The sequence below is a fragment of the Naegleria gruberi genome, assembly GCF_000004985.1.
Source record: "Naegleria gruberi genomic scaffold NAEGRscaffold_42, whole genome shotgun sequence".
Taxonomy (NCBI): domain Eukaryota; phylum Heterolobosea; class Eutetramitea; order Acrasida; family Naegleriidae; genus Naegleria; species Naegleria gruberi.
In genome coordinates, this window is record NW_003163285.1 from 82,992 (window position 1) to 108,197 (window position 25,206).

Genomic DNA, 25,206 nt, shown 5'->3' on the forward strand with positions numbered 1-25,206 from the left:
CTGCTCATCCAAATCATGGTTGTTGCATTTCCACGGCTTTCGTGTTGGCATAATGATCGCACTTCCTCTTAGTGCGAAGGATTTGGTATTAAATGTTATTACAATTCATATGGAAGAAGGAAATAATGTATTATTATTTGAATATCATGATTGCATGTTGGTCTGAGGAGACAACAAATAGCTCACCAGTGAGATGATTAAGGGCAATACCTAAAATTTCTGTTGCACCATCCACCAATAAAGAATGTTTAAACAGCAACCCTTGTTTGTTAAATATTTGGACTGTTTGGTTTTGAGAACTAGACACTATCAAGTTTTCAGTTTCTTCATCAATAATTATTGAGCAGGGTAATTTAAACTCACCAAAGCTTTCGTCCTGTATCTCTCTAATTTTAGTAAAATTTTCTGTACTAACAACGGTAATAGAGTGTCGAGAATGGCTACCAAACATTAAATAATCCCTCCCAATACAAATTGACCATGGTAAATCAATAGCCAATGAAGGACTAGAATAAATATTTTTAACAAGTTCTCCATTAATTGAATTCAGTACTCGAATAACATTCTCATCAGTATCACAAACATATATCAAGTTATGAGGATGTTGATATCTTACATCAAGGCCATTTGGCCAATTACAATCTTGGTCATTTTCCCATAATTTTTCTGAGCTATCATTAGCAAGTATGTCCTTAATATCGAACTTGAAAATTGCAGAAGTAATACAAGCGACAATTAAAAAGTCTGTTTTTTCTGTTCGTTCCACAGTGCAACATCGAGGAAATGCGATTGAGAAATTTGAAAGGTGCATCTTTGTTTTTAAATCAAATGTTGTAATTCTACTATTGTAATAATCAGTAACTAAAACACAATCATATAAATATGAAATCTTCACCTCGAAAGGATATCGAAAATCATGTTTTACAGTTTCAATCAGCCTAAAATTCGTACTAAATTCAACTAATTTTTTCCTCATCATTTTCTTCCGTAATTCGCCAAACAATACATGATTTAATCTCTCCGAATTAAAATCCTCTACAATCACGACAACATTTTCTGAACGGTTAGTATCACCACCTTCTTGTATCATCAGAAGACAATTTTTTTAATTAATTTAAATTTAAATTAATTTATTAATAATTTGTTTAATATTTTTGGCGCGAAAGAAGTGTTCGACCATCCACAAGAATTTAGAAAAAAAAGACATGATGAACCTACACTTTATTCGGAGGGGACTTTCTCCTCATCAGAACCAACAACATACTTCTGGTAGTGCGAGTAATAGCCAACAATCAAATAATAGCAAACAAACACCAAATAATAGCATGAGTAATACGAGTAATATGAATTATAGTACAAACCAACATTCTAATTCTTCTTCCTCATCTTGTAGGAAGAGAACTTTGGAGTATAGTATCGATCTGGATGATTTACCTTCTCCTCCATCCTTATTTTCCTCTGCTTCTTTAATAGCCACAATGAATGCAGTTACCATGATGAATACTAATGAAACTCTAAAACAATCATCACCCGAAGACGATCAAAAAGCTTCAATAGAGAATGTTATCATGTCCGATGATCCAAATGAAGAACAGCAACAAGAAGAAGAGGAAATAATCATTTCTCAAACTGATGATGAACCAATCCTTAAAACACAATTCCCACCCTTTTCAATAGTAACAAGTTTGAAAAAAAATGATTCATTAGGGGATAGTGAGAGTGAGGATGATGGAGAATATGAAGATTCTAATGATGAAGATGAATTGAGGGAGTTTTCAATTAAACAAGTCGAACAATCGACTAAGAAGAGAAAATTAAATATTGTAAATAAGGAGGATAATAGAAAATCGGAACAGTTAGAGGATAATTCAAAACCAATCATGCTCTTGACTCAATTACCTCCAATGTCAACATGTGAGGCAAAACAAGAAGACATTACTGTAGTGGTAGAACACCCTATTGATGAAGAAGAGTTTCTAAATAATGCAACAGTCCCTCAGGAGAATGAGATGATCAAATCTTTGGAGGATAATATTATTGAGGAACTTGCATTTACTCCAGATCAAGAAAATAACATTGAGAATTTATCCCAAATTCCAAAATTGGAAAATAATAGGCAATTAGAGGAAGATTTTGATATTCATGTTGACTTACACGAGTTGGATTATGAATTTTCGAATAATACAGAACCAGCCCAAAAACCAGAAGAATCAATTCAAGCTAAGAAGGTTCTTGTTGACATTTCCGTTCAAACTGATAACAGTCTCCTTCCAAAACCTGTACAAATTGTAAATAGCGATCCAAATAATATCTGTTCCATTTGCTTAAGTGCATGGAGCAGTACTGGACTACATCAAGTGTGCTGCCTTTCGTGTGGCCATCTTTTTGGTAAGAATTGCATTGAGAAATGGTTGAAAAAAAACTCTACATGTCCAAAATGTAAAAAATCTGCAGATAGAAGTCATATTAGATTACTCTATGTGGACAATATTCATGCCATAGATACACAAAAAGTTGAAGATTTAGAGAGTAGATTGGAAGCAGAAGTTAAAGCACGAAAAGAGCTGGAGGTAATCAAAAATGGTCTCGAATTGAGAATTAAAATGCTTTTAGAGCAGAAAGGAGGTGAGAATTTTGCAGAGAACCCTTCATCTTCCCCCCCTAACAACAAGGGTGTTCAACACCGTTCAAGCTCAGAATCAGACACCAATAAGAGGAAATCATTGATTCAACGATCGTTAGAACTTGCAGAAAGAAAAAAGAAAGAGTTTGATTTAATGAATTCTGAAGAGGAGGAAGTTACAAGAAACATTGTCTGTTACAATGGGAAATCAAAAAATCAACAATCCAGAAAAAAGAACACCTATCTATATGGATCGAATGGAGCTAATAAGCTTCTATTCAATACTCCACTTGAAAATTCTGGCTTGATAGAAATTAGCAACAATCAAGTATTTATATCTTTTGAAAGAAGGGATAAAATGTGTGGATTTTATGTTGCTGGATTGGAAAGATTAATGAGTAATCCATCCATAATTAATCAGGCAAGGAAAGTAATGCATAATTCACCAATATCAGATATCAAACCACTCTATCTTCTTTCACCCAACAATTCTAAAGGTTACTCTATTGAATATATGCAATCTAACCTTATTTTAACTTCCTCACAAGATAAATCAATGAGAATTACTGATCTACGACAAGGAACAGCGGACTCTATATGTTTTTTCCCTTATCTATCAACCAATAGAGAAGGTTTATCAACATCTATTACTTGTTGTGAATGGAATAGAACCAATTCAAACTATTGTTTTGCAGGACTATCATCAGGTTCAATTCTATGTTACGATACTAGAAAACCAAGTGAACCTTTTTTAAATACTGGGGATCATTCATGTTCTCCACATACAATGTTTCACATACCCAACAAGGGCCTAGTAGTAGGCTCAAATAATTCCATTACCTACTATGATGAAAATCAATATGGTTATACAAAGGGACATAATTTATTTAATAAGGAAGTTTCTTCATTCTACTTTAATACTTCAAATGATACCCTTTTATTCACATGCAGGGAATCATCAAAATCATCTCAATTACATATATTCACTCTTGAAAGCAATCAACATGTGAATTGTTTAGAGAGTATCAGTATCAATCACAAAGGACCAAAACTAGGAAGGCCATATGTCTCAGATAATGGTCAAAACTTTCTTTCCACAATAGCAGTTCCAAAGCCAGATGATTTTTCTGTAGAAATTTGGAAATCTCAAACAGATCAGGACTATTCATTTAAGGGTGATATCAAATTACAATCTAGCACTGAAATTATTCAAAGTTGTGCCCTGTCATTTAATAATCTGTTTGTTGTTACAAAAGACAATCTTAGTGCATACTTGGTTTAAATGCTTGCAATACCGTTTATTAGCATCTTGTCTGGGTTAATAAAATTATTTAATATCCAGGTTTGGAGTTTCAACTCGTGCGTTTGCCAAATTCTCTATACATTCCAAATGGTAAGATACAAAATTGTAAACTGATGGATCAGTAACTTTCAAACTTTCAATACTTTCTTTAAACTCTTTAAATTCTCCAAGAAGTGGTGTTAATTCATCCTTTGATTTTAAAAGTACGGCCTTACACAAAAGTTTTTGTAAAAAAACTCTTGGATCCTGTTTGTACTTTTCAATATAAATATCAATTTTTTCAAGACATTGATCAGCAAGTCCTAAATCAACCATACAATTAGTTGCACCGAAAAATGCTTCCACAACAATATTCTTGTTGTGAAGGTCAAAATCATATTGGTCTACTGTAGCATAGGCTTCAATAGCCGATTCATACATGCCACAAGAGTGATAACATACACCTTGATTCATATATAAAATAGGAATATTTGGATGTCTCGAATATAGTTCTGTTTGGCTTGAGTAATACAGCCCATTGTTGCCATGCATTTGGCTAGCCTCTACTGAATCAGCAGTTTTTGAGGCCCTAGCATAAACATGGGCCAATAATAGAGAAATTGGTGTGAATTTGAGATCATTGATCCTCTCCACTTGTTGTTTTGACTCCACTTCTGAAAATTGATTTTTGGAAATATTTGGATATGGAAGCATTGGCATTGTTGAAAGTATCTGAAGTGCCTTCTCTAAATGTGAAATTGCTACCAAGTAATGTTCATTGGCTTGGCTTTCTTGTGTGTATTGTAAGGTTTGGGCTGTTGCAGTCACACTGTAGGCATACAAGTAGTGAAGATAGATATTTTCTGGTTCTGCATTCACACATTCTTCCAGGATATCCAAAATGGCTTCTCTGTTTACAGTGTCAAACTTGGCATTTAACTCGGTTGTAGCCTTAATGGCTCTGATAAAATTTCCAAGATGTATTGGCATATCTGTTTCAACATCCTCAAACCAATCAAATTCCTCCTCTGAAAATGTTCTATCCAGGTAGGAAAATGCATTCTGATGAGCATTATTTTTCAAAGTATCCATATCAGTAATTTGCTTGGCATTAGTGTATGCATTCTTAGTAATCTCATAGGCAGAGCTTAACGATTCTGCATAGTTGCACAACTCGTTGAGATCACCTGGACCACCTCTAATTCTAAAAAAGACAAAAAAGCAGGCAGCAATTAATGATTCCTTTGTAGAAAGATTGATATTTTGAATTTGTGGCACAAAAGCAGAGTTGGACAATTGTGCTTCATAAATGGAAAATAATAAAAGAGTGTCATCTACTTTGGAACCAGTAGGATACAAGTATCTGAATGGTTCTACACTTGCCTCTGGATTGAATGCTCTTTGTAACTCTTCGAGAGAGAACCATTCTTGATTAACACCTTTCAAAAGCAATAGTTCAACCTTTTTCATGAGAATGTAACTCTTCATACCAATACTCGAATTGTAAAATTTAGTGTTGGTTGAATCAGCTCTTGGAACTGTTTGATGGCAATAGGATATTAACTTTAAAATTTCATCAAATAATCCAGAACCTTGAAAAGTTTGATCGGGATGATTAATTCTATTTTGCATAATAAAACTGGTAATTTGTTTAAATGTATTATCCAAAAATTGATAATTTTCCAATAATTCTGCTTCTTCTTGAATACTTAATGTGTTATTGTTATTAGAATCAGAAAGATTTTTGGATGAGAAGGAGAATGATCTTTTTGTTATATTGTCATTATGAAGATTAAAAATTGATACTTTTCCTTCCTGACAATGATGATTAATCCATGATGATGATGATAAATTTCTGCTACAATAATTAGAGAAAGATGATGATTGCGCTGGTATTATCTTTTTGAAAATATTTCTTCTTATCAGTGAAGCTGATGATGAACAAGTAGAAGTAGTAATATTCCGATGTTGATGTAATAATAAATTTCTAACGAGTTGTTGTTTCTTCATTTTTTTTTCTTTAAAGAAGCCTTTTTTGTAGTTTACATTATTTACTGTAATGATGTTAAATAGTTATTTTTCTTTACAATAAATATTTAACATTACAGTAGCTTACTTTGTTAACAACAACGTTTGTGGTTCAACTATGTGTGAAAAACAGCATCTTTGATATTCACACACCGATTCTTTAACAAACCGATGAGGACGTACTTTCTGCATAGTTTCTACGTGCTCTTTCTTCCTCTTCGTCCTCAATATACAAATTAGTAAATATGGCGCCAAAATGAAAAACACATAAATGCAAGGTCATGACACCTGTGAACCACACAAGAAATACAAAACAACAATCAAAAAAATAACATTAAACAAAATGGTCAAGGTCCTCGTTCTTTTCTACTCTACTTATGGTCACATCTGGCAAATGGCTGGTTCGTATCTAGATTCAATGAATATAATTTATTAATCAATATTTTTCAAATAATTGCTCAACTTTTTTGATGTTAAAATTATAATAATAATAATTATTAATACAAAAACAACTCAATTTGATATTTTTTAACATTGAAATAATTAGAGGCTATTGCTGAAGGTGCTAGACAAGTTGAAGGTGCTGAAGTTGTTGTCAAGAGAGTCCCAGAAACTCTCCCAACTGAAGTCTTGGAAAAGATGTACGCTGTTGATGCTCAAAAGGCCTTTGCTCACATTCCAGTTGTATGTATTGATATAGTTATAATTACATATTTATTAACTTGAAATCATTCAATTTTTTTTGATTGACCATCTTGTTATTGAACTACTCATTAACATTATCAAAATAATATGAAAAATAATAGGCTACTACTGAAGAGCTCCCATCCTATGACGCTATCATCCTCGGTTCACCAACTAGATTCGGTACTATGGCTGGTCAATTGAAATCCTTCTTGGATGCTACTGGTGGTCTCTGGGCTACTGGTGCTTTGGTTGGTAAGGTTGGTTCCTTCTTTACTTCTAGTGCTACACAACACGGAGGAAATGAAACAACCATTATTTCATCTATCCCAGGTTCGTATTTTTATACTATATTTGGTAATAACCATTTTAACTTTATTTGAATTATTTCATTTATCAACAGTCTTCCTTCACCACGGAATGGTCTATGCTGGTTTGCCTTACTCTTGTGCCACTCAAATGGGTTTGGACGAAATTAAGGGAGGTTCACCATACGGTGCTACTACCATTGGTATGTTTTGAATTATGTTGAGTTTTATTAATATTTATTAATCAATTATTTTACTGAAATAATCTGAAACAGCTGGTGGAAAGGGTGAAAGATTACCATCTGACCAAGAAAAGGAAATGGCTAGATTCCAAGGAAAGCACGTTGCTACTCTTGCTAAGAAGTTGTCCCAATAATTTATCAATTTTAATTTATTAAAGATTTAATTTTTAATCTCAATATATGATGAATCAAAGATTTTTAATCTCAAAAAATTATTCAACTGAGCTTTAATTTGTTGGAAATCAAAGTGCATTCGGCATCATTTCTCTCCGAAGATACACCTCTCTTCATTTCTTGCATGAATATTTTATTAAGAATCAATTGTAATGCCTAAATCCATTCATTCAACAATGAATTCTTCATTCATTTATATAAATTATTATCATTTAACTTGTTCTGACTTAGATTACGTTCTAGATTTCCAACAAAGTAGCATCTGCATTCTAGATGATAAGCATTACAATTATAGTACATCCACATTTCAAGTATCAGATTACAACTATTTGTTAAAGTAACTTACAAGGAGAAAATCATCTCAATAGCATTACATGACATTTGGTTGATTTTATATGAATGCATGAATAAACATTCCATTCTTGGACGAACCATTGATTGTGTGAATGTAGCAAAATCAATGATTTATTTCACACTTGTATGATTGGTGCTGTATTGGTTGTTGTGATAATAGTTGTGGTCTTTAATTGCACAACCTTGGAATCTGATTTTAAATCTTCTTCACTTACAAAATCCATATTTGCCTGTTGCAATAAATATTCCTCTCTTGCTCTAACTCTAATGCAGTACCATCTCAATAAAACCAGAACAATACAGCTAATGAATGATACACTGAACAGGAAGAGCGTGAGGGTAATATAAATAATGAGCTCATCTGATAGGGCTGCACATGGCCATCCAATGGGTTGAACAGCAATCCTTGTTGCCCTACCACATGATGCAAAAGCTCTCCATTCTAAATTCAAATGATTTGACATGAGTTCAGTGAATACCTGTCCACCTCCATACCAACTCACAGTTGAGGTAGTTACCAAAATTTTGTAACTACAATTCGAACCCTTCACACAATAATAATCAACTGGAATGTTTTTAACTGTTTGATGTTCATAGAATGGTGAAAATACTACACTGCTCTGAATGGGTGAGTGACAAATAACTCTTTCTAATGGAAATGATTCCTCAATCTTGATATTAAACGTCACTACATTCATTGAAGATAAAACCAATACAATTTTTTTTCCTAATTTAGGAATGGCTTGTAAGGATATTTCAACCTTACTAGCGTCTTCATTCCCAACCGAGACGAATAATAATTGGGTATCCCTTGTATCATTGTTACTTTCTATATTCTCCTGGAAAGCCATTGATTCACTTGTTGTGCAGGCAAGACAAAATTGAGTATTCAATTCAGGAATTATGTAAGCAGAAGGTTGTTCCGAATATGAAGCAGTTGATGATAATTCCTTTCCTACTACCATGCCAATACCACTATTTAAAACCAGTATTATCATACATAAACATAATATACAAATTATTTGATAGAGTTGATGAAGTGATATGGAAGATAATGTTTCTATTATTATCATTATTAGAGGATTATTTTTCCTCTCCACTTCCACTACTGTATTTGCATTCTTTTGCTTATTAATTGTTTCATAACGATTCTTCTGGTTATAATTAGTATTAGTGGTGATGATGATTGTCTGATGATGATTATTCATTGACAATTCCCGTTTTTTGGTAACGTTAGATTTCGAGACTGTTTTTTCTCCTGACATTGAATCATCATCATTGTTGAAACATTCCATCCAACAAGTGGTGTACCTACTAGTAGTACAACGGAACATGTTGCTGTTAATTCAGGTAATAAAAAGGAGTTTGGAGTTTGGATGAGTGAATATTCTACGTATACGTTGATAATGAAAAAAACCCGCCTTGATGATTTACAGTAGAGACTCCACAACTTTTGATCGAAGGCTTTGCGTTGTTGTGTGTCCTGTTGATTTGATGACTGTTTGATCAAAAAATGTTGTGATGATGAATTGATGAATAGAAATTTCTTGTACTGGAGATGAAATATTGAAAATGGTGGTTCGGATTCTTTGTGGATCTAATAATAATAATATTATCTGTTGTTGAATATGAGAAGAACTATTCGTTTGTTTTTTTCATTATTGAACCATCACGTCTCATCTGTGATTCTCCAGCAAACAATGGTACATGATGGAAACACTTGATATGTTGTGTGGTGATGCACTGTTACATATTGTTCATAATATTGCAAATTGGAAGGTTATGATAATTAGCAGAGAAATCAATCAAATTTCGTCTAATCACTTTGGAAATGGATGGATAAAGCGGCCAATAAAATAGTAGATCTTCTATTCATTGACAATGTTTACAGTTAAGGGAACTGTAGATTCATTTGTTGGAATTGTAATGTCTTGTAAAATTGAATAATTTGAGAATAGTTGGAAGTTTGAAATAACTATTGACAAGACACTTCTTAATTAGGTGAAGAACTTTTATTTACCAAGCGAAACGTTGTATTTATTGTTGTTTGCGAGCATTTTCCTTAAATCCAAATTCTCTTTAGTATCCATTGAAAGCAACTCTTTATTCCAATCTTATTTCTTAGTTCAAAAATTTGAAAATGCACTGAATAGTCTACATCTTTTTACGGAATTAGGAAATAATAAGACATTATATTTTTAGAGGGATAATTTGTTGAAAAATATTAATTTTCCTATTTGAAAAATAACTATATCAAGTTGTTTACTTAAATGGCTAAAGTCAAGCCTCATTACTCTCTTTTAATAAACCTTAACTTAAGATTGTGAATGGCTACGGCCATATCACGATGAATGCACCTCATCCCGTCCGATTTGAGAAGTTAAGCATCGTCGAGCCACATCAGTACTGAGGTTGGAGACAACTTGGGAACCTGTGGTGCTGTAGTCTTTTAATCTTAGATAAATCAACAGGATTCAAATTGTGCGTATTGAGCTTGAGAGGTTATAAATAACATTATGAACTATTGTAAATATTGTGTGAATGATTTAGGTTTTATTTACAATGATTTGCCTAGGTTTACAACATTTTGAGTTAAATGGAGATTACCACTTTTTGAATTGTTTGTTTCTCATTTCTAAAGTATTATGTGATTGAGATTTGGAAGTTTTGCTTGTTTCACTTCCAATAGAATTCAATGTTTTGTAATCAATTAAATTTCTTTTTCTTGTTCCACCCACAATATTATCCAGAGAAATTTCGGAAATAAATTGTGAAGTGTTATTGGAGGAATTATACATATTTCTTCTTGTTGAGACCATTTTCTTATTGTTATTTTGTTTTGTTGGGGAAATTTCATCATCCGATCAACAGTTATTTATTTCCAGCTAGAAATGCTTCATCAAATTCTTCAAATTCTTCCGAAGATAGAATTCCAACTAAAACACAATGGACAAGATCTAAACCAATTGATTTATCTAAAAGATTACCATTATTTGATATTGATACTTCTAATATTATAAGTGGAACTAGACATCGTAATAATATTGATTATCATCATGCAAATTTAAATGGTAAACAAATTTCAGTGAAAAGATCTTCGAAAAATTCAATTGAAAAGAGAGCTAAACAACAATCGAACACCACAACTAAGAAGATTACCAAATCGAAAAAGATGTAAATTACAACTTGTAAATAATTCAGTAAATTGTAAATAAAATAATTTGTTTTGAAATAGATGAAGTTTCAATTTAGAATTGATCAGAATATGAGAAACCAAAATTTGGATCAAGCAATTCACATGTCTAATGTTCAATAAATTTGAGGTTGATCAACCTTTTCAATTTCTTCAACAACCTGTTATTTGAACACAACAAGATTCGTCCAGAACTCTTGCCTTCACTGTTCATACAGTCAAAGACTGTAGCGGGATAGTCGCCATATTCCTGGCAGGCTTCCCGTCTAAATTAACAATTGAAAGACAAACAACAAAATCTTATTTACTTGAACTCTTTAACTTATTCCTTCATTTTTTCAATTTATTTATTATTCATTGTATTAAGGCAATAAATGGCTACGGTATATCGATTCATAGAGTTAAACATTGATTTTGAGTGATGAATAGCTGTACCCAAACCATTTTACAAGTATTAAATTTTTCCAATAATCACCTTTTAAATTCAAAACCATTAAGAGTCAAATTGCATTCAATTCACGAACAACAAGTTAAAATTCATTATTGCATGTACAGCTTAAGCAATACTTACTAAACATGAACCAAATTTGTGTCCAGAAACAAAAATCGGTTCATTGAAAGAATTTCTTTGCAGAAGAACTACTTTCTAAAAATATATACATCTCAAAACAATATAAAAAGCAAGGAACTGTTTTGAATTCAAGAAAAACAATAAGAAAAACAAGACAACAAACACAATGCAATTATTTGTCAAGACACTCACTGGAAGAACTATCACTTTGGAGGTTGAATCTAATGATTCAATTGAAAACGTGAAAAGAAAAGTACAAGATAAGGAAGGAATTTCACCAGATCAACAAAGACTCATCTTTGCTGGGAAACAATTGGAAGATGGCAGAACTATTAATGATTACAACATTCAAAAAGATTCAACTCTTCATTTGGTGTTGAGATTAAGAGGAGGAATGCAACTTTTTGTAAAAACTTTAACTGGAAAGACAATCACTATTGAAATGGAATCGAATGATACTGTTGAGAATATGAAACAAAAGATATTTGATAAGGAAGGTATTCCTTCAGATCAACAACGATTGATTTATGCCGGTAAGCAATTGGAAGATGGAAGAACTATTGGTGATTACAATCTTCAAAAGGATTCAACTGTGCATTTAGTATTGAGATTGAGAGGTGGTTAAGTTTGCAAAATATCATAGATTCTTTCAATTATTGTCAATAAATTATTCATTGAATAGCGTATTCTTGTATGAGTATAATTTATAAATCAATTGATAATAAACAAAAACAAGTCGATTGTAACTTATACGTACTCAATTTTACATTTATTTTTCAATGCAGTTCAGAAATTTCAGAGGGAAACAAGGGTTGAACCGATTCAAGTTTCACAATTTAAGATGATTAATGGCTACGGCCATATCACGATGAATGCACCTCATCCCGTCCGATTTGAGAAGTTAAGCATCGTAGAGCCACATCAGTACTGAGGTTGGAGACAACTTGGGAACCTGTGGTGCTGTAGTCTTTTTACCTTGGATAAATCAATAGGATCACTTAAATATCGTTAATGGATTAATTTATTAGAACATGGATACCTTAAAGCCCCTCTGACCAACCATTGAGCATGTTATCAACTGCACCAAGAATAAGTTGGGAAGTTGTTGGTTTCAATAACTGAGCGATGTAACCCGGATCACCAGTTGAGGTGGCTGCTTGATCATTTCCAAGAATATTGAAACATTGGCCGTACTCAAGTTGTGTTTCTTGAACGAGTGGAAGTGAAAAACCTCCCTTCTCTGGTCCCACATAGATTGTTTGATTCAGTGGGAAACAGAAATCACTTCTGAATTGTAAATCTTGAAAGTGAGGAAGCATGACTGCCTGTTTTGGTGTCTTTTTCATTACTAAGACATTGTATAGATTGAGAATAGAGTATTCATGAAGTCCCCCTCCTATTGTTCCTTGAGCAAGTAATGGTTTACCTCTTAATGTTACAATAATTGGTTGGAGTGGATTGAGAATTTGTTGACCTCCCTTCACAGATGCCAGTTGACCTAAATTGGAGGAGATTGCATCGGATAGAGGAATGCCACCAACAATCAAGCCAGTACCAAAAGGTTGAGAATTGATTGAGTGGACAAGTGCCACTACATTTCCATCAGAATCAGCGACTGTCAAGGAATCAGAATGTCCCTTAATAATTGATTCGGATGGAGTCTTGTACATACACGGATTGTTGGGCATTGTTTCACATTTCTTGTAAAATTTGAGCCATCTGTTCAATAAATCCTCCTTATTGGAATTGAAAATCAAATCATAAGCTTGACGAGCAGTTGTCTTGGAAAGTCGTCCTTGGAAAGATAGGTCAATATTTGGGAACATTGAAGCAAGTAATTGTGGCTTGAAGTAATCAACTACCTGCACTAATCTTCCCCATCTAGCTATTTGAACCAATTGGTAAAGAGAGTTAGCGGATTCGTTGTATGGTTGAGTGTTGTTCAATAGTTCAATTAAATTCATAGCCTCAATAATTGACATTCCACCAATGCTTGGATAATCAAGTCCATGAATTGTTAACTCTTCCAATTTGAATGTTCCATTCAATGCCTCTCCCCAAATTGGCTGATACTGGATCATGTCTTGCATTGTAATTATTCCACCATATTGATTGACCTTAGTGACAAAATCTTTAGCCCACTCTCCTGTGTACATGTAATCAGATCCAAATTGAGAAACATTTTTAAGAGTATCTGCCAATTCCAATTGTCTAAACAATTCTCCTTTCTTGTATGGTTGATTCGTATTTGGATTTATGAATATTCTCTTTCCTTCCTCAAATTTAAAAATCTTGTAACCATCATATTTCAGTAAATATTCTATTTGTGAATCAGCAATGAATCCCTTCTCTGAAAAATAAATTGCAGGTTCCAAAACAGTTTCCCATTTCAATTTTCCAAATTTCTTATGAGCAGATTCCATAGCTCTGAAAAATCCAGGAACCAAAACTCTATATCCCAAACAATTATCCAATTTTGAATTTACACACCTATTATCCGAATCATACTTGAGTGGTTTGTTAAAAACTCCATTCAATGAGTGAATTTTCCCACTCTTTGCATCATAGTACACCATCGCAGCCAACCCACCAAATGAAACATAACTCCCACCAGCAATAACAATCTGTGCCATTACTGCTCCTACAGTTGCATCCATGGCATTTCCTCCATTTTCCAATATAACAGTTGCCACATGAACAGCAAGTGCAGAAGAGGTTCCACTCACCAAACCCTTTCCATTCATTGAAACTCCCTGTGGTTTATCATATCGATATCCAACCATGTTCAATAGCGAAGTGTAATGTTTAATGGTCTCCTCGGACCATGTAGATGGAGAAATATCTCCACATACCTGATGAACACAACAACAACAGCAAAATAAGATGATCATCAGATACACAAAGCATCTCACGGATGGGATAATAACTCGCCCAGGTTTGAGTTTGAACATTTTTTTGTAATGTATTTTGTTACAAGCTTCGAAATAATTGTTAACTCCTCATAACTATTATTTTCTAATTGAGGAATTGGGTGTTACATTTTAATTAACCATCATTGATCGTAAAATGTAAAGATTATTGTTGAAATTCATTTTCTAAAAAGTTTGAAAATTCTTGTTCCATTTTGAATTGTTTAAAAACAGTTCCCAATCTAATAATTTCCTTTCGAATATCTTTTCTTGTTTCTGGATGAATATTATTCTTATTCTTTCTAAGAAATTCCATTTGTCTCTCTTGATTCAATAATTCTTGTGAGGAATTGTAGGCTCTATTTGCAGCAATCCAATCAACAACCATTTCAGTAACATAACATATTGGCATTCTCAGTGATTTGATGGCACCATTCGATCGATCACATGTAATCCAATATTCAAAGTGGTGAGGATTTCTATTTTGATGATGCAGAAAGCAATACTCCTTCAAATCTTCATTATTGCTTGTCGCCAAATTATTAAATTGTAAATAGCCAAACCATTCGGAAGGTGAAAACTTGGACCAATCATGAATAATCAATTGGATAATACCCAATCCCATCATGTATCCATAGTAAAAAACAATTAATTTGTGATAAAGAATGGTACGAAGGAGTGAGAGATGTGTTTTCATTCGTTGTAATAACTTAAAGGGAGAAGAACAACAAGACATTTTTTCGAAATAATTTAAATAATTTAATAGTTTCTAATGTTGATTGATTGTTTGATTGGGGAAGTTGAGGTGGATGGAGAATATGGATAACCTTGTTGATAATCATTGTCCAAAACAGCAAGGAATTTCTTAAGGATGGCAGTTTGACCATCAATTCTCAAAGTGAAATCACGGTTGACATTTCTCCATGTGGAGCTATTACCCTTCTTTGGTGGGAAGACATAAGGTGGATTTGGATAATCAGAACCTCTCCAGTTACCAGTACTCATCATTAAAATGTTATCATCAATAACCCAATACTTTTCATGTGAAAATTCCAAACATTGCTTGGCAGACAAGACAACATTAATATTGTTATCAACAAGCTTTCTATAACATTGATAAGCTTCAAGAGCTTCGGATTTAGCAAAGACATAGTGAGAAGCGAAAATCTTCAAATTGATACCCTTATTACCCAATTGGATAACATAATCACAGAGGTCAGGATGAGAAATTTCATAAATACTAATCTTCAATGATTTTTTAACTTGATTCAAAGCAGACATCAAGAATCCATAAGCATAATCAGGACTAGCACTGATAGAAATATTGTAATTATCATTGAATTCTTGAATATCACCAGAGGAAGCATCACAGTTTGCAAAGTGCATATTTTCTGGAATGGTGACAGTAGCAGTTGAGGTTTGAATCATATGAATATCACTTTTAGAATATTGACTATAATCAACATCCAATGGAACACCATGGAAGAAATCATATTCGAAAACTCCTTGAGAGAATTTAACAACACCAGCAGCATTATTGCATTCATTAACCAAAATACCAGCTTCTCTGTTTCTTCTGAAACTAGTTTGAGAAAAGTTAATACTAGAAATGGCAGATTTACAACCATCAATAGTGATATATTTGGCGTGTAAGAAAGTAGTGGTTGTGTAATATCTGACATCAGCACCTGCAATCTTTAAATATGTCAACAAGTCCATCTTTCCAGAACACATCTTGTCATCATACTTGTTAGTTAAGAGACGAACTTTAACACCATGTTGAACAATTTGATTAATTAAAACTTGGAAAATTGGGAATTTTTCATTATTCAACAAGTCAGTAGCAGAACAACCCATACATCCATCTTTTGGATAGGTACATCCACTCCAACTGTCAAATCCTGGAATTGCAATATCAATAGTCTTCTTGGCACTCATCACAAGTTCAGTCTCTTCCTTTGTAGAGTGATCCGGAGAGAAAAGAGGAGTTAAACCAATATTAGCACGAGGGATATTGAGAGGAAGGAAAGGACTATTGTAGGTGGTATTTTGTAAATCTGCCAACACGAGTTGTGTTGTTGTGAACAAAATTATTGCACACAACAAGGTGGCAAGAGAAATTTTGCTGATGGCTTTCATCTTGTTTGCAATTTTATATTTTTTTAAAATGATGTGATTTAACGTTTAATTGTGTGTTAGATTCTTGTGGTCTTTTTGGTTGACGGAGCTTGAGAACGGATGTGGGGACTTTGTATCTTGACAGGAAAATATTGTAATGGGTAGGTCCTTCTTGAATATTATGGTTGGAGTTCATGAATAACGAAACAATAGTAGTATTAGACGAACTCATCGTCTATTTCTTCCTCCCAAGCAAACTGTTCATCATATTCATCGACTAGATAAATATTATCGTAGGTGAGATGAGATAATTGACTTGAAGAGGTGTTATGTTTAGCAGTCGAGAAGGAATTGAGCAATTAGGAAGCGTGAGCTTTCTTAACCTTTTCAGTTTTGTTGGATTTGAGAGACAGAATTGGATGTTATCTTTGGTAATTTGGTTATTATCTGCAATACTTAATTCAATCAAGTTTTGAAGAGAGTTTGATTCATGCAAGGAAATAATACTTTTCCCAGTCAATCCAGTGTCGTCCAAGAGTAAAATTTCCAGATTTTTCATATTTTCTCCTGAAACAATACAATCAACACCTTTGTCTCCTTATAATTCAATCTCAAATATTTTAACTTTGTAAGGTAGGTGCTTTGAGTTTGTACAGATATATCCTGGCATGGATTTAAGGGAGAGATCGGTAAGGTGTGTAATGCACTTCCCACTAACTAGTGGCATGATGTGTCTTTCTTCAATAGTTGTACAATCAGAGATGTGCAATTGGGTTAGATTTGAGAAAGTTGGATTATTTGCAAATGTCACTCTGCTAAACTATCAAGGTCTTCCAAGTTTCTAATCACTTTGCTAGGGACAAGAGCACTTGCACGAAACCACACGGAACAAACTGCATGCACCCAATGCTAGGTACTCTATCATCACAGCCAAGACATCCTCATTCAAATGCTGTATGTTGGTCATTTATTTTACTATAATTATTGGAAATGGTAATGTTTACAATAAATCAAAAGAGATTCAAACTGATTCTGAATCAAACAGCCGTGGATGCAGTGGAGGAGATACAATTTAGTATCTTACCCACAACGATCAAAAGACAGCAGAAATGGAGGTGGTTAAAATTCGCCAGAACTGAGAGCCAAGCCTTTTTAAAAAAATGCCACAAGATAAAAGTGAACTTGACTGTGGTAAAGTACTTACTAATCAGGATAGTGGTGTTGGGTTTAGCACTATCAATACTAGTCCCCCGCATCAACAGTCGAGCGATTGTATTTCTAACATGAAGGAAAACCTAATTCCGGAGGTGAAGAATAATGATGAATTATCTGCATCATCTATTACTCTTGCTGTTCCGAACATTGATTGTGGAAGTAATACGACAAAGATGCCAACAACAAGTACTCTCGTTGTGGATGATATCATTAAAAATAGGAGGAATATTGATGATAAAAGGTCTCTTGAAAATCGAGGAACGAGAACAGCCAGCCTGTCAATGCCAACAACTAATTATTTATTTCCATCATCAAAAAGTAACTTAATTCCAATATTACCAAAAACTAAGGATCAGGAAAAGGAGAAAATGCAGAAAAACAAACTAACTTTTCAAAATTCGAGAAATTCTCTTTTTCAAAACTCTAACAAAACAACTTACACAAAAGTTGAAATGAACAAACAATCTAACGATAAGAGAGGACAAACGAAAATAGATCACCAACCCAAAAATCTAGAATTGCCCTCATTAGCATCAATTGTTTTAACACCAAATACTCCTAACTCGGTATCTAATGTCAATATTGAAACAGACGAATCAGAAATTAACCCAATACTGGAATCAGTACCATTCTTTATATTTTTAAAAATTGGAATACTCAAGGAAAACTCAGAACCTAAATATTTAGAGGCTTATAGGGCTCTTTCTCAACAAAATCTATTCTTTATGACCTCTTGGTTTAGGTATTTTGGGATATATTTTGTTTTAGTATTTTTAACAATGTACAAGCTTGTCGGGATGCGAACAATCTCTAGCTCTGTACTTTGCAACTTTTGCAGTGGAGGTTTTTAGTAATCTTTATCTGAATTATTTAACATGCTGTAAATCTCCAACTAGGGCAAGGAAGAATGTAATTCATTTATGCAGAACAGTTCTGTCAACCTCTTATGGATTCATAATGCAAATGTATTACACTAAGCTATCCATATATATATTGACAATACTCAAATTAATAATTTCTTGTCATATTTTTGGAGACCATCTTATCACCTCCTTAATATCTACAGTAATTTTCGTATCTGGTTCGCTTATTCCAATGATGATTTTGGGGTATCCAATAGAATCTATAGTAAGCAACGGGATAGTAATGACTTCCATAGCCATTATGTGCTTGTTCTTTTCAAAAATATATGCAGAAGAAAAAAGATATCATTATAAACAAAGGTTTGCTTACATGCAGGAAAAGTATTTGAGCAATGAGAAAACTCACATGATTGCAAATATTTCACATGAAGCAAGGTATGTATTACCAGTATCAGTTCGAATTAATTCAAATTCACATTTTGGAATTGTTTTAATTATTCCTATGTAGAAATCCATTGCATGGTATTATTGGAGCTTCAACAATTTTGAGACATGATATGGAAAAGAACAGTCATTCAGATAAAAGAAAAAAAAGAGGAAGAAAGAACAGCATTTTACAATCACCTTCTCATTCACCAATGAATGCAAAGAAAGGATTCTTACATGTTTCAAATGATGATGGACACTATTCGAGTGATTGTGAATCTTCATGTGGAGATTCAACAGCTGAACAACCGTATCTTGAATTGGTGAATGATATTTATAATAATGCCAATTTGTTACTTCACATTTTCAGTACTTCACTTCAAATGACAAGTCTCGAAATGGGAAATATCAAATTGAAGAATGAACCATTCAATTTATTGGACACAATTGAATCAGTAATTTCAGTATTTTATAATATTGCAGCAGACAAGAATGTTTCACTTCACAGTTTTATTAATTTAAATTCTCTTCCAAACCAAGTGATAGGTGACCACGTTAGAGTTTCTCAAATATTAATGAACTTTGTGTCAAACTCTATCAAATATTCATCTAATGAGCAAGGAGAGAGTTCAGTAATTCTCAAGTGTGATATTTGTTCAGATGAAGAGCTCAAAAAGTTGAATGTTGAAAAAGAAAAAATAATTGAAATGTTAGACGATAAGGAGGACATTGTTTTCGTTAAAATTGATTGTATTGATAATGGAAAAGGAATTGAAAAGGATAATATCAACAAGTTATTTAAAGCATTCCAAACTTTTGATTTGAAATCAGCAAGTAACATGGACACAGGTGGAACAGTATTTGATCAATACTATTTGAAATCAATTTCAGGTAATACAAAAGGATCGAATGGAACGAGTTTACTATTGAGTAACAGAACAGGAGTTGGATTGAATATTAGCAAGCAACTTATTGAGAAGATGAAAGGATCTATTATAGTTAGCAGCGAAATAGGTAAAGGCACGACAATGTCTGTAATATTTCCTTTAAAGATAGCACCAACTCAATCTGCACAAAATCAAAGACTTGAAGAACTTAGTATAGATTTAGAAGATTTCAACGTATTAATTATTGACAATGATGCACTCTTTTTGGATATAATGAAGGACTATGTTGCTCATATTTGTGCTAAAACTACGGTTACCACTGTTATAGACCCGAAAAGTATTACGGATATTGATGAGTCAAAACCATTGGTAGTAATTTATTCTGAACATCTCCATGCAGAAGTGAAACAAATCCTAAAATTGGTTTCTGTAGAAAAGATATTGATACCCATTGGATTGAGAGGAAGGACTAGAAAATATGCAACTATGAAGTATATTATCAAACCTGTAAAGGTTGACGATATGATAAGCGTATTGAACGAAAAACTCGACAAGCAAAAGAAGAAGATTAATTGTCAAAATATTATTACTCCACCTCCAGAGATAAATATCACAACTGATAATGTTCCAACTATAGAGGTAGTAATACCAGAACCTGTACCTTCTAAACGAATACTGATAACAGATGATAATTTAATTAACAGAAAAGTGATGGAAAAGATGGTTCGATTGTTGGGATTTACTGAAGTTGATTGTGCATCGAATGGATTGGAATGTTTTGAAATGTACAAACAAAAACAATATTCAATCATTTTATTGGACTTGTTGATGCCAGTCATGTGTGGCAAGCAGAGTGTGAAACATATTCGAGAATTTGAAGAGAGTGAAGGAAGAAAACGAACACCAGTAATTGCCATCACTGCCAACATTTGGGAATCAGTTGATACTCTCTCACAACTTGGATTTGACTCTGTCATTTACAAACCAATCCTTATTGAAAAATTGAGGGAGGAAGTTGAACGGTTAACGCAAGAAAGCAACTCATAGCCCAAATATCAACAACCTACATAACAGTACCACATTTTTGGATGGTTTTTTTGGTGGATATAATTGTTTTTATTAAGGCCAAATAATTCGCAAAATTAATATTTAAAAAAAATGAATACATTGAAACCCCACAACGTGACTGGAACGAATTGTACCACGAGTTCTATCGGATCTTCATCCACAGTTGGAGACTTGGGAAATAGCAGTCTACAACAAATAAATCAAAAGTTTATTAGGGAAGATACAAAACCTACTCCTTCATTATCGGAAATCACTAATAATAACAGAAACACAAATAATTTATTATCACCTTCTTCAACAACAAGTCCAACAAGTAGCAGAAGCATTCCAAAAACTAAATCTCCAATATCAAGATGGGATTCAGTACCTATTATCTCTTCGACAACTAACGTTTCAATAACAAATACTGAAGATATCTCTCCAAAGAGAAGTGAAAAACTCTCCCCAATAATTGTCCCAGAAACAGCTGGTGTGTTTGAGGTGAGTTCAACACCCAGAAAGTCGTCCAGAATTAATGAACCACCACCCTCAACAAGAAACTCAATCATCCTCACACCAACAAACTCCAAATTCATTTCTCAAACAAGCATACCTTTGGATGTGGACGATTCGAATGATAATAGTAATGAACAGATTCTTTCCTCAATTTCACTTTTTCAATTTATCCAACTAATCATGCAAAAAAATCCTAACCCTAAATTTAGAGAAGCCCATCGACAAATTTCACAGCAAAATATTTATTCAATTACCAAATGGTTTAGCGTTTTGACTTTATATTTTTGTTTACTATTTATTGGAATGTACATAACATCAGAAAGTTCAGCATCTCCTATTGTATTTTTTGGCCTTTTTCCATTTGAAGTAGCCAACAATATGATATGCAATTATATAACTTGCTGTAAAGCTAGATCGGTTTATGCGAAAGCATCCATTCATATCTATAGAGCTGTTATCATTGCAACACTTGCATTTATTTGGCAATATTTTTACCACGATATGCCTTTCTACCTGCTTACAATGATAAAACAAATCATTGCTTGTCACGTTTATGGAGAGGAAATTCTAATATCTTCAACTGCGTCTATAATCATTAGTACAGGAGCAATCTATCCACTCTATGTTCTGAATCAAGGAACAAAGAAGGTTATTGAGGTTTTCTTTTTAATGGTGTCTGCTTCTGTGATAAGTTTGTTCTTTGCCTATGTTTATGCAGAAGAGAAGAGAAATCATTACAAACAAAGGTTTGCTTACATGCAGGAAAAGTATTTGAGTAATGAGAAAACTCACATGATTGCAAATATTTCACACGAAGCAAGGTATGTAGTACAAGCATCATTTTCAATTAACTCCCATTTTTATCATTCCTATGTAGAAATCCACTGCATGGTATTATTGGAGCTTCAACAATTTTGAGACATGATATGGAAAAAAACAGTCATCCAGATAAAAGAAAAAAAAGAGGAAGAAAGAACAGCATTTTACAATCACCTTCTCATTCACCAATGAATGCAAAGAATGGATTCTTACATGTTTCAAATGATGATGGACATTATTCGAGTGATTGTGAATCTTCATGTGGAGATTCAACAGCTGAACAACCATATCTTGAATTGGTGAATGATATTTATAACAATGCCAATTTGTTACTTCACATTTTCAGTACTTCACTTCAAATGACAAGTCTTGAAATGGGAAATATCAAATTGAAGAATGAACCATTCAATTTATTGGACACAATTGAATCAGTAATTTCAGTATTTTATAATATTGCAGCAGACAAGAATGTTTCACTTCACAGTTTTATTAATTTAAATTCTCTTCCAAACCTAGTATTAGGTGATCATGTAAGGTAAGTGAAATATCAATGAGCTTCTAATCACGTCAGTAGAGTTTCTCAAATACTTATGAACTTCATATCCAATTCTATCAAATATTCATCTTCTGAATCTGGAGAGAGCTCAGTAATTCTCAAGTGTGATATTTGTTCAGATGAAGAGCTCACATCACTGAACGTAGAGAAGGATAAAATAATAGAAATGCTTGATGATAAGGAGGACATTGTTTTCGTTAAAATTGATTGTATTGATAATGGAAAAGGAATTGAAAAGGATAATATCGGTAGCTTATTCAAAGCATTCCAAATTTTTGATCTCAAGAATAGTGAAAATATAACGGATACAAGTGGAACTGTATTTGACCAATACTATTTGAAATCAATTTCAGGTAATACAAAAGGATCGAATGGAACAAGTTACCTATTGAGTAACAGAACAGGAGTTGGATTGAATATTAGCAAGCAACTTATTGAGAAGATGAAAGGGTGCATTATAGTTAGCAGTGAGGTCGGAAAAGGAACAACCATGTCAGTGATATTCCCATTCAAAAAGAAAATTGACAATCCAAGTGTTGAACTTGTTATGCAATGTAAAGCATCGCTCAACACTTTCAAAGAGTTTGGAATCTTTTCATGTCATTATTATTGATAGTGAGACCCACTTTTTGAATCTTTTGGAGGATTATTTACATTTATTGAATCCTAATATAACTATTTTCAAATATGTGAACACAGCTAGTATTAAGGAAATTGATTGTTCAAAATCATTGATTGTAATTTACTCTGAAAATCTTCACTATGAAGTCAAACACTTATTCAAGCAGTCAGTGATGGAAAAAATTCTAATTCCAATAGGACATCGAGGAAAGATGAGAAGATTCACAAACATGAAATATGTAATCAAACCTCTTAAGGTTGATGAGTTGGTAAATGTGTTGAATGAAAAAATTGAGAAACACAAAAAGAGAGTAAGCCATCAAACTACAGATTTTCCACCAGAAATTAAGGTCACAACAGAGAATATTGATTCTGTGCAGTCTTCTTCAAATAATATGCCTCTAAATGTTGAACCTCCTAGGGTTGAACCAATCACAGATTCCAAAAGAGTTTTAATAACAGATGATAATTTAATTAACAGAAAAGTGATGGAAAAGATGGTTCGATTGTTGGGATTTACTGAAGTTGATTGTGCATCGAATGGATTGGAATGTTTTGAAATGTACAAACAAAAACAATATTCAATCATTTTATTGGACTTGTTGATGCCAGTCATGTGTGGCAAACAAAGTGTGAAACATATTCGAGAATTTGAAGAGAGTGAAGGAAGAAAACGAACACCAGTAATTGCCATCACTGCCAACATTTGGGAATCAGTTGATACTCTCTCACAACTTGGATTTGATTCGGTCATTTACAAACCCATCCTTATTGAAAAATTGAGGGAGGAAATTGACAGGCTCCCAACCAACACCTCATAGTAATAAATTATGAGAAATTCTTAACTCGCTCGCATGTACTATAAACTTTATGCGCCCTTCTCCACTTTAATAGCATTCTTCACATAACTCCACACTAAACAAATTACAAAAAAAATGAGCGATTTAGTAAGAATCTTCAAGTCAGATATTGTCAATGCTCCAATCGACCAAGTGTGGCAGTTGGTGAGAAGTTTTAATGGTCTTCCACAATGGGCAGCTGGTATTTCAGCAAGTATTATCGAAAATGGTAGAGAAGATAATTCCATTGGTTGTGTCCGATCATTATCTTTGGCTGGTGGTGAAGAACCAATCCGAGAGGAATTATTATCCTTTGATGAGAAGAATCACACCTATTCATACACTATCCTTGATGGACCACTCCCATTCAAGAATTACAAACACTATTATTCAACTATTACTTTGCGTGAAATTACAGAAAGCAACACAACATTCATTGAGTGGAAATCGGAATTTTTCTGTCCTTTGGGTGAACATGATAGTGCCAAACCAATTGTGGAAGGAGTTTATGTTGGAGGAATTAATGCATTGAAAAAGAAATTCTCTCAATAATTGTGCTGAGAATAATTGTTTGTGAAATTTTGAATTTATATTAAATTTGTTCCTTGATTAATTTAATTGGAAATTATTTTCATGTGTGATGATGGAAAATTTAATGGATTCTCTCAATGAGTGGAAGAATTGAGTTTTTAGCATGATGGCAGTTAAGGAATTGAAATTGAACTGTCAATTTTATTGTAAGCTACAACAGAATTATTCGAATATGGTCAATATTTTGTAAAGAACATATAATATCCACAGGGGTGCCTTTTCGATTGGATTAGTTCTTGTATGGAAGTTTGTGATAATCTTTCATCTGATTCCCGCCAAACAAATTTTCAACCGTTACACAAATCTGCCAAGCATCAAATTTTCAAAAACAAAAAAAATA

General features: G+C 33.2%; 11 protein-coding genes across 11 annotated transcripts; 6 read left to right on the forward strand and 5 right to left on the reverse strand.

Moving 5' to 3' along the window:
* Positions 1 to 1,205: 1,205 nt before the first annotated feature.
* On the forward strand, positions 1,206 to 3,905 carry NAEGRDRAFT_70739 (uncharacterized protein; the record flags this gene model as incomplete). Its single annotated transcript, XM_002673998.1, has 1 exon — positions 1,206 to 3,905. One exon carries the CDS (start codon positions 1,206 to 1,208, stop codon positions 3,903 to 3,905), a length of 2,700 nt encoding a protein of 899 aa, XP_002674044.1.
* A 1-nt stretch (position 3,906) lies between these two features.
* Positions 3,907 to 5,915, reverse strand: NAEGRDRAFT_58811 (uncharacterized protein; the record flags this gene model as incomplete). Its single annotated transcript, XM_002674072.1, has 1 exon — positions 3,907 to 5,915. One exon carries the CDS (start codon positions 5,913 to 5,915, stop codon positions 3,951 to 3,953), a length of 1,965 nt encoding a protein of 654 aa, XP_002674118.1. The 3' UTR covers positions 3,907 to 3,950.
* A 351-nt stretch (positions 5,916 to 6,266) lies between these two features.
* NAEGRDRAFT_80713 (uncharacterized protein) lies at positions 6,267 to 7,342 on the forward strand. The gene is made up of 5 exons (XM_002673999.1): positions 6,267 to 6,334; positions 6,481 to 6,617; positions 6,740 to 6,950; positions 7,021 to 7,128; positions 7,201 to 7,342. Exons 1-5 carry the CDS (start codon positions 6,277 to 6,279, stop codon positions 7,299 to 7,301), a joined length of 615 nt encoding a protein of 204 aa, XP_002674045.1. The 5' UTR covers positions 6,267 to 6,276; the 3' UTR covers positions 7,302 to 7,342.
* Positions 7,343 to 7,811: 469 nt separating this feature from the next.
* On the reverse strand, positions 7,812 to 8,660 carry NAEGRDRAFT_70742 (uncharacterized protein; the record flags this gene model as incomplete). Its single annotated transcript, XM_002674073.1, has 1 exon — positions 7,812 to 8,660. One exon carries the CDS (start codon positions 8,658 to 8,660, stop codon positions 7,812 to 7,814), a length of 849 nt encoding a protein of 282 aa, XP_002674119.1.
* Positions 8,661 to 11,625: 2,965 nt separating this feature from the next.
* Positions 11,626 to 12,084, forward strand: NAEGRDRAFT_44688 (polyubiquitin; the record flags this gene model as incomplete). Its single annotated transcript, XM_002674000.1, has 1 exon — positions 11,626 to 12,084. The coding sequence occupies one exon, from the start codon at positions 11,626 to 11,628 to the stop codon at positions 12,082 to 12,084; it is 459 nt and encodes a 152-aa protein (XP_002674046.1).
* Positions 12,085 to 12,462: 378 nt separating this feature from the next.
* NAEGRDRAFT_80714 (Gamma-glutamyltranspeptidase) lies at positions 12,463 to 14,242 on the reverse strand (the record flags this gene model as incomplete). Its single annotated transcript, XM_002674074.1, has 1 exon — positions 12,463 to 14,242. The coding sequence occupies one exon, from the start codon at positions 14,240 to 14,242 to the stop codon at positions 12,500 to 12,502; it is 1,743 nt and encodes a 580-aa protein (XP_002674120.1). The 3' UTR covers positions 12,463 to 12,499.
* Positions 14,243 to 14,534: 292 nt separating this feature from the next.
* NAEGRDRAFT_70745 (uncharacterized protein) lies at positions 14,535 to 14,993 on the reverse strand (the record flags this gene model as incomplete). Its single annotated transcript, XM_002674075.1, has 1 exon — positions 14,535 to 14,993. The coding sequence occupies one exon, from the start codon at positions 14,991 to 14,993 to the stop codon at positions 14,535 to 14,537; it is 459 nt and encodes a 152-aa protein (XP_002674121.1).
* Positions 14,994 to 15,109: 116 nt separating this feature from the next.
* Positions 15,110 to 16,511, reverse strand: NAEGRDRAFT_58813 (PLDc domain-containing protein). Its single transcript, XM_002674076.1, has one exon. It carries the CDS (start codon positions 16,505 to 16,507, stop codon positions 15,128 to 15,130), a length of 1,380 nt encoding a protein of 459 aa, XP_002674122.1. The 5' UTR covers positions 16,508 to 16,511; the 3' UTR covers positions 15,110 to 15,127.
* A 1,135-nt stretch (positions 16,512 to 17,646) lies between these two features.
* Positions 17,647 to 20,924, forward strand: NAEGRDRAFT_51156 (uncharacterized protein; the record flags this gene model as incomplete). Its single annotated transcript, XM_002674001.1, has 2 exons — positions 17,647 to 18,443; positions 19,073 to 20,924. The coding sequence occupies 2 exons, from the start codon at positions 17,647 to 17,649 to the stop codon at positions 20,922 to 20,924; spliced, it is 2,649 nt and encodes an 882-aa protein (XP_002674047.1).
* Positions 20,925 to 21,941: 1,017 nt separating this feature from the next.
* NAEGRDRAFT_51157 (uncharacterized protein) lies at positions 21,942 to 24,257 on the forward strand (the record flags this gene model as incomplete). Its single annotated transcript, XM_002674002.1, has 3 exons — positions 21,942 to 22,261; positions 22,834 to 23,168; positions 23,515 to 24,257. 3 exons carry the CDS (start codon positions 21,942 to 21,944, stop codon positions 24,255 to 24,257), a joined length of 1,398 nt encoding a protein of 465 aa, XP_002674048.1.
* A 114-nt stretch (positions 24,258 to 24,371) lies between these two features.
* NAEGRDRAFT_80716 (uncharacterized protein) lies at positions 24,372 to 24,886 on the forward strand (the record flags this gene model as incomplete). The annotated part of the gene is made up of 1 exon (XM_002674003.1): positions 24,372 to 24,886. One exon carries the CDS (start codon positions 24,372 to 24,374, stop codon positions 24,825 to 24,827), a length of 456 nt encoding a protein of 151 aa, XP_002674049.1. The 3' UTR covers positions 24,828 to 24,886.
* Positions 24,887 to 25,206: the final 320 nt, after the last annotated feature.

Bases quoted from the DNA above. Each gene is read 5' to 3' on its own strand.
- NAEGRDRAFT_80713 (XM_002673999.1), top strand. From the start codon at position 6,277: ATGGTCAAGGTCCTCGTTCTTTTCTACTCTACTTATGGTCACATCTGG. The intron at 6,618-6,739 runs GTATGTATTGAT...GAAAAATAATAG, and splicing joins CCTTTGCTCACATTCCAGTT to GCTACTACTGAAGAGCTCCC. The intron at 7,129-7,200 runs GTATGTTTTGAA...AATCTGAAACAG, and splicing joins ATACGGTGCTACTACCATTG to CTGGTGGAAAGGGTGAAAGA.
- NAEGRDRAFT_58813 (XM_002674076.1), bottom strand. From the start codon at position 16,507: ATGAAAGCCATCAGCAAAATTTCTCTTGCCACCTTGTTGTGTGCAATA.